Source organism: Schistocerca gregaria, chromosome 2 (assembly GCF_023897955.1).
Source record: "Schistocerca gregaria isolate iqSchGreg1 chromosome 2, iqSchGreg1.2, whole genome shotgun sequence".
Classification (NCBI taxonomy): Eukaryota; Metazoa; Arthropoda; class Insecta; order Orthoptera; family Acrididae; genus Schistocerca; species Schistocerca gregaria.
This window is the reverse complement of record NC_064921.1, coordinates 776,655,288-776,667,814: the sequence shown is the minus strand read 5'-3', so window position 1 is coordinate 776,667,814 and position 12,527 is coordinate 776,655,288. Positions and strand designations below refer to the sequence as shown.

The following is a 12,527-nucleotide window of genomic DNA, read 5'->3' as shown; positions in this document are numbered from 1 at the left end:
TCACGGTATAGTAATCTTCACACATTTAAACTGAACATGTCACTAGCTAAAGCATGATCAAAATCAAAGTGTCAAACAACTAAGTCATATATTTAGAGAATGGGCCTACAAAGTAAATAACAACATGAACACGTGAAAGGAAAAGAACCAAGGATATTACATACAGCAAAAATATTAACTTAATATGCCTACAATGTAAGATTACATGTCTGCTACAGTAATTTTGATTAAATTTATAATGTCAGGCAATTAATATACATGTTGCAGATGTCATAATTCATTACAATTCAATTACATGGGCCTACATGGGCCAGGAAGTGATCTGATTCTTGCAAAGGTAGTAATATGGTTCACAAATCTTTCTCTCAACACCAAATTCACGTAATTAAGTCGGTCTAAATTGCATTTATGCTAGAAATGTCTGTTGACATGTTTTGAAGGCACAGTAGTGTTACTCTGATATCACTGTTGTAAAATTACTGTCAGATTTTCTCTTTCAAAAGTTTTTTTTTTTTTTCTTTACTTTCATTATCCTGTGATCTGATAACCATACTACAGATGTTTGTACCGTACCACATATTACTGACCACCTAGTGATTAAACATTTTCTTCTCATTAAATTTTATTTAAACTGAACACAAAGTGGCAGAAGTATGGGAAAATTCGTGCTTGGGCTCTCTGTAAGACCATTATAATTTTGCAAGTATCTTACTACCTATGTCATGAGAACGTAAAATTTGATTCCATTTCTTTTACGTTTGTAGCTGGATATACTTTGTCTCCGCTGACAGAAAGCTAAGTAAAACCATAACATGTTTGTCGGTGTTTTATGTGTAAGAAAAAAATAACTTAGCGAAAAAGCATATCTCTACGTAAGCAATAACAACTTAGAACATCATGCAGCTGTACCTGAGTAACCGAAATTCGTCTCTGCAATCTTCATATTTACAAGTAATTCTAATCGCATGATGCTTCTCTGATTCTATACTATAGTGTAATTGTTCTTAAAAATCATAATTAACAGCTTTGATACTATATAATATTTCTAAGTTTTGTAATTAGGTTTCGAATGCGTTTTCGTCAGCTTTATTGTTAAGCGTCAACGACGTTGTTAACCTATAAAACTAAATTTGAGGTAGAATACAATATAATCTATTGCGCGATAAAATAAAATATTTTAGAATATCGTTAAGTATTATACGTCTCTCATGTTTTTAAATGAAAATGTTTCGGACGCTAAATACTTCACACCAAGCTTTCATAACAAATTCGGTAATAATGTATAAGCCTGTAATGCTTGAAAATATGGTACTTTATAAGTAAATGGGCGTAAATAATTACTGCTCAGTGCAGTTCGTAAAATGGAAAGGCTGCATTTATGGCTCGACATGTCCTTCACATGGTGAGCAGGGAAGTGCTCTTACAATTAGAACATAACTAAAGAAGTTGGTTTTTTTGACCATTTGTTGCTGAGCTTACCATATCACTATTCTGATGTCGCAGCAGTATGGCATTGCCGTAAAGTAGGGTTCTGTGGCCAGAGCCTGTTCCTTTCCCCTGTGAACAATCATGTTACATTTAAGAATAACAAGTATATTTTTGTCGTAAGGACTAATCGTAATTAATTCAGTCATATGCAAAACAGTGAAACTATATTCAGTGCAAGGGAAAAATTCTTCATAAAAAAAGTCATTACGTTTGCCACGTTCTGGTTACTAGAATCTAGTGCATTATTTTGAATACTTATGAAGATTTGCAAACTGCTGCAGCGTGTAGTGTTCTGTGATTATTTTCTTGTATTAACTGGTATAGATCTCATTGGTTGTCAGTCTCGTCAGTACTTCTAATGTGTGAAAATACAGAGTACAAGATACGTAGTTTGTCAGTCGCTATACACAAAAATGTAAATGTCTGAGTATTTGAGCCAATTCACTGGAGTGGGGGGGGGTTCGGACCAACTGGCCTACCTCCGATGGCGTCATCGAGCTAGAGATTGGTTAATCCAGTGAATTCGTATTCGGAAGAAGCAGGGGTGTAACTAAGACTTAAATTTTCGTAAATCCCTCAATCTTTGAGACTATGTATTGTATTGTATTGTATTGTATTTTTGTCGAAGGACTTCGTGTCACAGTCTTCATTTTTTTTTAACACCCAATATTTCGTCGATGTGAGCTACACGTGCCGTTAGCTTTCGGGTCAGGAAATTGTCAATAACTGTTCACAGAAGCAGATGTAACTCCCAAAACAACAACCAGTCCTTGAAAATGGAGCTGTAGTTGCGTAATGCGCTTTATATACTTTATTCCGAGATCTGCGTCGTTTACCAGTCATGACTAGAAGGCCTGCGTCAAGACTGCATACTTAACATATAACATACGAAGAAAATTGTTCACAGTATGGACATAAACAACGAAGTGCTGTTGCAACTCTTGTGCAATTTTCCTTTTTCAATGTTCTTGGCGGCAGACATTGCACTTCTCGAGGTAGTGTGTCGCACATTTTTTGAACACCCGTTGGAAAACATCTTGGGTTACAAACATTCGACAGCTTGGTATTTTAATATTTCTCTCGTTGTGGGTGTTATAATTGTGTATTTCTTGCCTCGTGCTGAAAGCCCCTTGGTTTTATTTCGCGTTGATGAGACGCGAAAACACATACTGACTGAAAATGGTCATCATCCCTGATTGGGAGAATATAAGTTTGCAGTGCTCCAGCCCTTTGGTTGAAATGATGACCCTGACAGCTTTTTTGTAGTATTAACACGTCATTGCAAGCTGAAGTGTATCCCCCTAACAGCAGGCCATAATTAATGTGGCTGTGAGTTAGTGCATAATACACTGTTCTAAGGTATTCGTCAGTTAATACATACTTTAGTTATGAAATACAGTAAACACCCGATTCTTTAAAAAATCGGATTCCCATGTATAAAACAGCTTCAAATGAATTAATGTGTTAAAGATTTGACCTTCATCATGTACTGGTAAGCGAGGAAAAACTTAGAAAGGTTAGAACTTACGATTAAAGTTTGTCGGAAGTCTATAACTGTTCTTTATGGAACACTGTATGAACCTAGTCTGGATAATTTGCGCCCCATTTTCTCTAAAATTAAGTTTTTCACGCATCTCAGTGTTTCTGACGTCAATCTGAGCCGAGGCTCAGGAGAGATACGGGCCTCACAACGAACTTGTGACGTCACACTGGTTGCCTTGTCTGCGAACGCTCGGTTCCGTGCAGGGCCCACGGTAAATCAGTATGGCAATGAAAAGGTAGCCACTAAAGGTCTTACCCTTGTCGTGTGCTGTCGACAGCTTGCGTGCATTTTAATACGCAGTTAAGAATTTAAACTCGTTTGAGATAGTTACGTGCTCCTTGCCGGAAACGGTGCACCTAAAGTGTCGCGTGTATGGTGTATGCACCATGGCCTGTCTTTCTCGTGGGCCTCGGTTCAGGACGAGGTGTCCCTTTAGAATTCTGAGAACATTTATTTATACTGATAAATCATCTTCACTCTCTCTTCCCCGTTCCCTCAAGATCACTATGCACAAGAATCATATCATGGTTGTTATTGTCACCAGAAAGAAGACTGGTTTGATGCAGCTTCCCACGCTAGTCTCCCTTGCCCCGGTCTCTGTCTCTGCATAACTATTACACCATACATTCATTTCAACTTGCTTAGCGTGTACAAATCTTGATCTCCTTCTTCAGGTTTTAGCTTCACACTTCCCTCCACTATCAAATTAACGCTTCCTTGATATCTGAGGACGTGTCCTATCGACCTCTCTCTCTTCTTTTTGTCAAGTTATGCCGTAAAGGCCCTTCAGGATTAGTTACTTCATCGACATTTTGATTTTTGACATTCTTTTGTAGCACCACATTTAAGAAGGTTCTAGTATTCATTTGCCTGTTTCGTTTCTATACAAAGCCACACTACAGACAAATAATTTTAGAGTATATGCCCTAACATATAAATTCATAAAATTTATATCAGGTGTCAGTATATTTCTCATTTTCAGGATGCGTCTCTTCCTATTCCCAGACTGCATTTTTTTATCCTCTTCATTTTTGCCATCATCAGTTCTTTTTCTATCCAAACAGCAAAGTTCGTCTGCTACAGTCAGCGTCTGATTTTCTAATTTTATTTCTTAAGCATCAAATACTAATTCGACCACATTTCCTCACTCCTGTTTTGCTTTTCTTGATGTTCATCTAATAACCTCTTTTCAAGACGGTATCAGTTCCATTTAGCTAAACCTTCAAGTCATTCGCCATCTCTGATAAAATTACCATCGTAAAATCTTAAAAGTTTTTATTTCTTCTCCCTAAATTTTAATTTTTTTAAAAAGTATGTCCTTGGTTTCTTCTACAGCTTCCTCAATATACAGATAGGATGACATGGGCGATAGGCTATAACCCTGTTTCAGATCCTTCCGAATTACTATCTCTGGTTCATGTCCTTCACCTCTCACGACTGCAGTCCAGTTTTTGTACAAGTTGTAGACAATGTTTCGCTCACTGCGTTAAATAATGAGTGAATTAGTTGGTAATCGTAGAGTGCGTGTCAAATCGCTCTTTATTCCTATCTCAGTGAACGAGAAGGGTGAGGGGGGAAAAGGGCAGTAGATACTGGCAGCAAATACCCTCAACCGCGCACCTTACTGTGGCATGTGGAAGAGGGCCAGGTGTTTACCGGTAGCACGTACCCACCGCCGTGCACCGTAGTGCAGCTTATGGAAATTCAAATGAAGTGCGCTGCAGTGTAGATTCCAGCGAGAGCTGCGGCCGCGACTGGAATGGCATGTAGTTGGCGGTTGGTACTGGCTGTAGACCTGTTGCTGGCGGGGAGGTTGTTGCGTGCGGCCCCAAGTTTGCCTCTCTGGTTGCCGCGGAAATTAAGTTAAGCCTGGCTGAGGCAACCGCTGCGCACGGGAAATCCCTCGTGCTCTTCGGGCAAGAATCGAACCAACTTTATTGCCAGTCCCTGCGATTGAGAGAGGTGCTGCAATACTCTGCGCGGAGTGTGGCGGAGGGTACGTGATATACCAGAATCGTTTTTCGCCCTTCTTATTCCAATCGCTGTCGGTATGCGGGAAGGAAAATTGTCGGTCGCGCTCTACATTTGTCCAAATTCCTCTGGTTTTGCCCCTGTCGTCGTTAACGCGAGGTATAAGGTGGGGAAAGTGTTGTGTTTATTGGCTTGTATTGGAACGTTTGCTTTCGGAATCTACATCTACTTTGTCAGTCCAAAAATGTCCAAGTCTGGACAGAAACTAGAGGACCTTAATATGGTGGTTTTAGTGTGGGTGCTCTACATAGTCTCTCCCCACTAGAGTGCAACGCACAGAACGTTCATACAACCCTGTGAAACTGTCAGAAAAGACGTTTGTGATGTTGTTTAACTCGTGTCCATTTGGTTTGATTCGGGAGGACGACGGTTCAATCCCGCGTCCGGCCATCCTGATTTAGGTTTTCCGTGATTTCCCTAAATCGCTCCAGGCAAATGCCAGGATGGTTCCTTTGAAAGGGCACGGCCGAATTTCTTCCTCGTCCTTCCCTAATCCGATGAGACCGATGACCTCGCTGTCTGGTCTCCTTCCCCACACAACCAACCCAACCCCATTTGGTTTGAATGGCAGTTATGTCGTCAGACCGTTGACCCTTCGTCTGAATTTTGAATTTGGTCGTTTTGTGGCAGACTCATATTCATAACACGATGTGATGCTTTTTCCAGCAAGGAACTGTCCGCATCCTACATTTCAGTCAAGTCGCGACAGGCGTCCAACGTCGTTATTTATGTTTCGGAGTGAAAGTGTGCGGGACAAACCTCGCACTACTTTACTCTTCTTCAAGAATACCTTAAACACTATTCCATTGCGACCTGTGACCTGTGACATAACAGTGTTGACCCATTACAGCCACGGGTCCACTACTGAACACCGGCTGCTCACCACTGACCGGTCGAGAGCGCATTTTTGCTGAAAGTTGTTGGTTTAAGCTACAATCGTAGTTACTGCACTGACGTCACTTATACGCCAGGAATATAATCGGTCACAGAAGTTTTCGGACGAATAATTAATATTGATCGATTTTGGTGAGATCGTACGCTCTCAGAATTCTAAAAAGAAAACCTCGCCGTAATGCACTACACCTAATTTTTAATGCCTGTCACTGGAGTAGGATGTGCATTTCCGTTATTTTGTCACGCTTGGTAAAGAAACCGTTTGTGATGGATGCTGCTCTTCTTTGTATCTTCCCTGTTTCTTCTTTTACTTCCACCTGTCCCAGACTGCAGAGCAGTACTCACAAGGGAACCTCCCCATCGCACCCCCCTCAGATTTAGTTATATGTTGGCACAGTGGATACGCCTTGAAAAACTGAACACAGATCAATCGAGAAAACAGGGAGAAGTTGTGTGGAACTATGAAAAAAAAATGAGCAAAATATACAAACTGAGTAGTCCATATGCAAGATAAGCAACATCAAGGATGGTTTCAGGTAAGGAGTGCCGTGGTCCTGTGGTTAGCGTGAGCAACTGAGAAATGAGAGGTTCATGGTTCAAGTCTTCCCTCGGGTGTAATTTTTTTATTTTCGGACAATTATCAAAGTTCACACGGAAAAATTTGAAATCGTTAAAAACATGTTTTGACAGTGCACAGGGAAAACTGTGCGACTGTGAAACTGTTGCATTCATTTGTTGCAGTTTATGTGACAAACTCTTCTGTTTTCATCACTTTTTTGGGAGTGATTATCACATCCACAAGAAAACCTAAATCGGGCAAGGTAGAAGAATCTTTTTACCCATTCTCCAAGTGTACAAGTTAGGTGGGTCGACAACGTATTCCTATCGTGTGACGCACACGCCGTCACCAGTGTCGTGTAGAATATATCAGACGTGTTTTCCTATGGAGGAATCGGTTGACCTATGACCTTGCGATCAAATGTTTTCGGTTCCTATTGGAGAGGCACGTCCTTTCGTCTACTAATCGCACGCTTTTGCGGTGCGATCGAAAAACACAGACTCTAAACTTATTACAGTGAACAGAGATGTCAATGAACGAACAGACAGATCATAACTTTGCAAAAATAAAAAAAAAAATAAACTTTTCGCTCGAGGGAAGACTTGGACCCAGGACCTCTCGTTCCTCAGTTGCTCACCCTATCCACGAGACCACGGCGCTGTTTGCGTCACATTATCCTTGATGTTGCCTATCTTGCACATAGACTACTCAGTTTGTATATTTTGCTTATTTTTTTCATAGTTCCACACAATTTATTCCTGTTTTCTCGATTGATCTGTGTTCTGTTTTTCAAGGCCTATCCACTGTGCCAACTTATAACTAAATCTGAGGGGGTGCGGCGGGGAGGTTCCCTTGTCAGGTATCACTCAAACGAGGATTTTGTGGGTGTGAGGATAGTTGGGTTGTTCCCAGCTGCTCTCAGCCAGTGGGTAACTGATTCCAGTTATGCTTTACTTAGCTTCGGAATTCTGCAGTATGTATGCTACGGGATGGAAACCAAAGTGTTGTAGAAGTGTTTATGTTAGTACTAAATGATCCTCCCTTGCAATTTCGTATCTTATATGTATATCAAGTTTTACTCAGAACAAAAAAATATACCCTAAGGCTCAGAAAGAAACACATTACTGCATCTTAACAACTGATGGATGTGACTGGTTCTTTCCTTCGATACAACGTAGAGTTGTATAAGACAAATCAATTCTTTTACAGGAAAAAAACCCAACGAGAACATACTCGTATACTCACTGACAAAAACTTAAGCATCAAGATGGAACATATCTCATTGGAGAATCTTCGTGGCAAAACGTGGTGGTGTAATCCGGCTTACAAGAAATGGTGCGCAGGCAACGGCCACCAGAGAGAATCAGCTGTGTCATCATGCGTGAATCGATTGTGTCAGCTGTCACTGACAGCACTGCGAGATATGCCGGCCCGACACGGGCGATGCCTCGAACACAATGCACAGCGTAATAGCACGTGATAGAGTTTGAGAGAGGTCACATTGCAATTGTACGGGAGATCATGTTGAAGCTGCAACGCACGTGCTTCAATGTGACAGTGACTGACGTTAGAACGATGGAGTACAGGAGACGATATCTGCAATCGGCGATTGTTCGCATCGCCCCGAACAGACCGTATTAAGGGATGTTCCGTGTAGTTTAGCGATGGAGCATTTGCAGCTGTTGTCTGGGCGACAGTTCCAAGAGTCCCTAGAACATCCCTGTTACTGTCAAACGCCTTCCAATGACCAGCATCAACTACGCTATAGTTTCACTGTGTATGTGGCAAGGCGTTGTTCAACACAAAAGACTAAACTGGTGATAAAGCAGCTGAAACAGGCTCAATGACAAACCACGGCTCTGCTTTGCCATGGCGGCTGTTGTGTGCTCCGCTGGTGGAATCGAGGGAAATGACAGACACTTCCCAACGTTTCTCTTAGCTTCGTGACCTGGGTAGCTACTAGACTTCTTGTTTCCTCTGACACTAATTCAGGGCACCATAAGGATACAGTGTGACGCCATGACATGCAGTGCTACATTTGTAGAGGACCAACCGCATTGTCAGTTGTGACCAGTCCCATTCTGCCTCATCTCTACAGTCTACTATAACAGCTCTTTTTCGACTTTTTCCCCAAGAGAGTATATACACTTGTTGAGACTGACTCTTGCTTAACGGTCTTGTCCTCTGTTAGAATATTGCTGCGCGGTGTGGGATCCTTACCAGGTGGGATTGACGGAGGACATCGAAAGGGTGCAAAAAAGGGCAGCTCGTTTTGTATTATCACGTTATAGGGGAGAGAGTGTGGCAGATATGATACACGAGTTGGGATGGAAGTCATTACAGCATAGACGTTTTTCGTCGCGGCGAGACCTTTTTACGAAATTTCACTCATCAACTTTCTCTTCCGAATGCGAAAATATTTTGTTGAGCCCAACCTACATAGGTAGGAATGATCATCAAAATAAAATAAGAGAAATCAGAGCTCGAACAGAAAGGTTTAGGTGTTCGTTTTTCCCGCTCGCTGTTCGGGAGTGGAATAGCAGAGAGATAGTATGATTGTGGTTCGATGAACCCTCTGCCAAGCACTTAAATGTGAATTGCAGAGTAGTCATGTAGATGTAGATGTAGACACCGACATAACATCAAAAGGCAACTCTTGCCTTGAGGCCTTGATTGCGGTGGATTTATGCGCGTCTCTAGGTCCAAGGATGCGCTACAGCGCACTAGTAATGAGCCCACACTGTCAACATACACAATATAAGCACAAAAAGATACTGTCCGTGAATTAAGGTTCTGTCAGTCAGTACACAGTTCAATAGCACATTGTAACACTAGTCATAAATATCTTAATACTAACATTTACATAAAACTACTCAATAATATTATCATGATACACATTGCGTCTTATTTTTAGTTTAGAACAAATTTAGTAGTTTGTTTTAGGAGATATAAATACGTCCAGTTAACATGTCTACTGAATAGAAAAGTGCGAAATAGGATTTGGGGCCCTAACAGAAATGAAGCATTCAAGTTCTGTATGAAGAGGCAACGCTCAACCACATTTTAGACGCCACTTTACACAATATTACATCCTTCACGTGCAAACAATTTTTGCTGCTACTCCTGTTCAAGTCACTTCCTTACCGTTAGACAAAGTTAGCAGTAAGACAGTTCACTGTGAAAATGATTACCACTATCTCTGTGTCTAGTCGCACAGGTTTTTGCCACAAATTATTATCCTCATCTGCTGTTTAGGTTTCAGGACATCCTGTATAGCTTTGGGGAATTCTTACAGGGCCCCTAAGAAATCTAAACTCAAAGCAAGCACTGGACGCGCTCCTTCAGTCTTCTAACTTCGCGTTCTCGCGAGAAAACTAAAGAGAACTTTTTAGAAAAAACTATTGACCGAATTCAGCAAGCATTGCCCCTCGTTAATTTCCGTTATGGATCACATTAGATCCGTTGGTTGGGACGTGAATGCTTCTGTGGGATAAATTATTTCCGTATGTGAGTGACTCCGAGTTACATCTTGCTTATGACGATAATTTGTCGAGGGCAAGGTCCTTTGGGTTATGGTCACAAAGAACATGATTTTACTAAATGCAAATGTAAAAGAACTTGTTTCGACTGAGTAGGAGTGCACCAAGACGGAGATGGGCACCTGGTCTCGTTCCTCAGTTTTTGTTAGTGGACTATGCCTGGCATGTTTATGTTTTTTTTTCTATTTACTGACCGTATGGTAATCGGCTGGGGGCTATAAAACTTCTAGAACAGCATTACATATTATCTATACAAATACACAAGGACAAGGTTAGATAATAATGGATAAAGTGGAGTTAAATACAATTTATTGAATGTCCTTTCTTAGATATTTAAGTGCTAAATCTAAAACTATTAGTATTTAGATATGTTATTCCTTTCCGATTAACCAAACACACATTTGATTAATCTGTCACAAGCTTATATACTATACTGCAGTATAACTGTAGAATTTCACTCTGCACTTTCTGTTATGCAACTTAGGAATCTCCGGATTATAAATCCAATGGCAGATCAAGCAGCGCTTCTGTTGGCATTACTTTATATATTTTTATCGCTTAATTTAATTTAAATTAGTTTTCTTCATTTCACTGTCTTACAAAATAAAACAATTTTGTAATGAGAATGAGACAAAAATCTTTCTCTGAGAAAGATTGCTCTGAAAACCATACCTGCTTTCAGCATCTACAGTACGGACATTTTCTGAAGGGATTTTTCTCTCGGAGGTCGCTTCTTCGGAACGGGCCTTCATTTCACAGCTCGTTCCATTAACTGAAGTTAGTAGGAAAATAGTTGTCGTAGCAAGCTACTTGTGAGTGGGAGTTTTTAGTGGGAGCTTTACTATTGCATTGGTAAAGCTAATATGCGTTTGTCAAGTAGCGCACTGCTAGAACAAAGGTGTCTTCCACGAATAACAATAAATGCGAGGTATGAGTACCGTTACGGGGAGAAGAAGCATACAGACTGTTACATCTGGGTTTAGGCGATGGATACAACGTCAGCACATATCACAGAGCAATTATAGCAACTCGCAACATCTGGGCACACGCAAGTAAGACACATTTGCCGGACGAGGGTAAAAGCAAGGTTTCATTTTCTACGGTAACTGCACAAGGAGGTACACAAGGAATAAAAACTTTTTCCGGCCTGAAATGTCAATAAAACTGTAAACAGAAGCTCATAGGCTAAGTACCAATTATTTGGTAGTCCCAGAAGATGGTAACGGAAGCGATACGCTTTTCAGTCGTCGAATTAGAAAACACCTCTCGAAACAAACAAGCCAAAGACTACTTTTGTCAGCGCCAAGTCGCAAATAAATAATTTTGGATCGTACAAACCTTGGTTAGTGATGGGTTTGTCGAGTAAAATACCAAGCTACTGCAGCTCAAAAGCTGTAAATAAGCAGCATGTTAAGGGGTTATTTGCGGCTGAAAATTTCAGGATTACTTACAAGTGATTCCTGTTCCTGCAAAAGAAAACAGAATTTAAACCAAAAATAGCTCCTGGAACCCATTTTAATTGCAAACAACACACTATTAACAAGTAAATGTTAAATCATTATAGCCAAGGGTCGTAAGTGCCGTTTCCGGAACTATTTTTCCGTGGCAATTGAGGACAAACAGCACACTATCGATCAAACAGCGTGTTTTACTAGCTATCGTTTTCATATTTATATTTCGAGGCGTCTGCTGTCACTCGTTCTCTGTATTCCTGAATGAAACAATCTGCGAATACTAGATGAGCAGTCGATAGATTTGAACTTTCATGAGGTTATAAAAGAGTTTGTTGGAGAGAAGAAATTTACAGGCAACTTAGAAGACGTATTGAATACTGCCGTTCGCTTCGTGAGACAAAGGATCAGCGTCTAAAGAAAGTGAGTGGTCCCATAGAGTATCGGAAACACTTGAATTTATTTCAAAGTAAGTATTTGAAAGAGGATGTAATAGCCGAAGTTTCTGGAAGGTTTGGTGGCAGTAGAGACGTGTACTATTTTAAAAAGAATTACTGAAGGCTTTTGATGTAATAACCGAAAATATCGGAGCGGAAGTGTTTGTAAAGAGATATTGGTGAAACTTGAGGCACATCGTGTAGCAGACGGACAAAAGGCAGAGCGTTGTCAATTCATTCAGCTGGATACTTATGTACGTTCCGAAACATCTTCTTAAATGATTCTGTTTACATCAGGAGAACTGCTAGATTTGGAAGGCAGTGTAATAGATGAAAGAGCCAGTTCAGCATTGCGCTTGGCTCTTTTTAATCTGACGCAAAACTTCTGCAAAACGTTGCCAATCTTGGGGATTTTGTGTTCTTTTAAATTTGGCATGCTTCCTTCGTTCCTTCTTCAACAGCGATCTGACCCGTTTTGAGTACCATGAGGGTCAGTACCATCACTTATTAATTTATGTGGTATATATCTCTCAATTGCCGTCGGTACTATCTCTTTGAAAATCATTCCACATATTTTCTACGCTT

The 12,527-nt window shown here is 40.6% G+C and overlaps 1 protein-coding gene across 9 annotated transcripts in view; it reads right to left on the bottom strand.

Annotated features, from left to right (window-relative positions):
- The window catches only part of LOC126335019 (ryanodine receptor), a 691,249-nt gene that overhangs the window by 482,039 nt on the left and 196,683 nt on the right, over positions 1 to 12,527 (bottom strand). For 5 of the 9 annotated variants that reach the window (XM_049997850.1, XM_049997855.1, XM_049997849.1 and 2 more), the window contains exons 4-5: positions 11,506 to 11,520; positions 1,480 to 1,557 (exon numbers count right to left, since the gene is read on the bottom strand). In XM_049997850.1, the coding sequence (XP_049853807.1) occupies positions 1,480 to 1,557; positions 11,506 to 11,520 (93 nt within the window). The remainder of the gene's footprint in view (positions 1 to 1,479; positions 1,558 to 11,505; positions 11,521 to 12,527) is intronic. The other 4 variants (XM_049997852.1, XM_049997851.1, XM_049997856.1 and 1 more) reach the window with 1 other exon arrangement.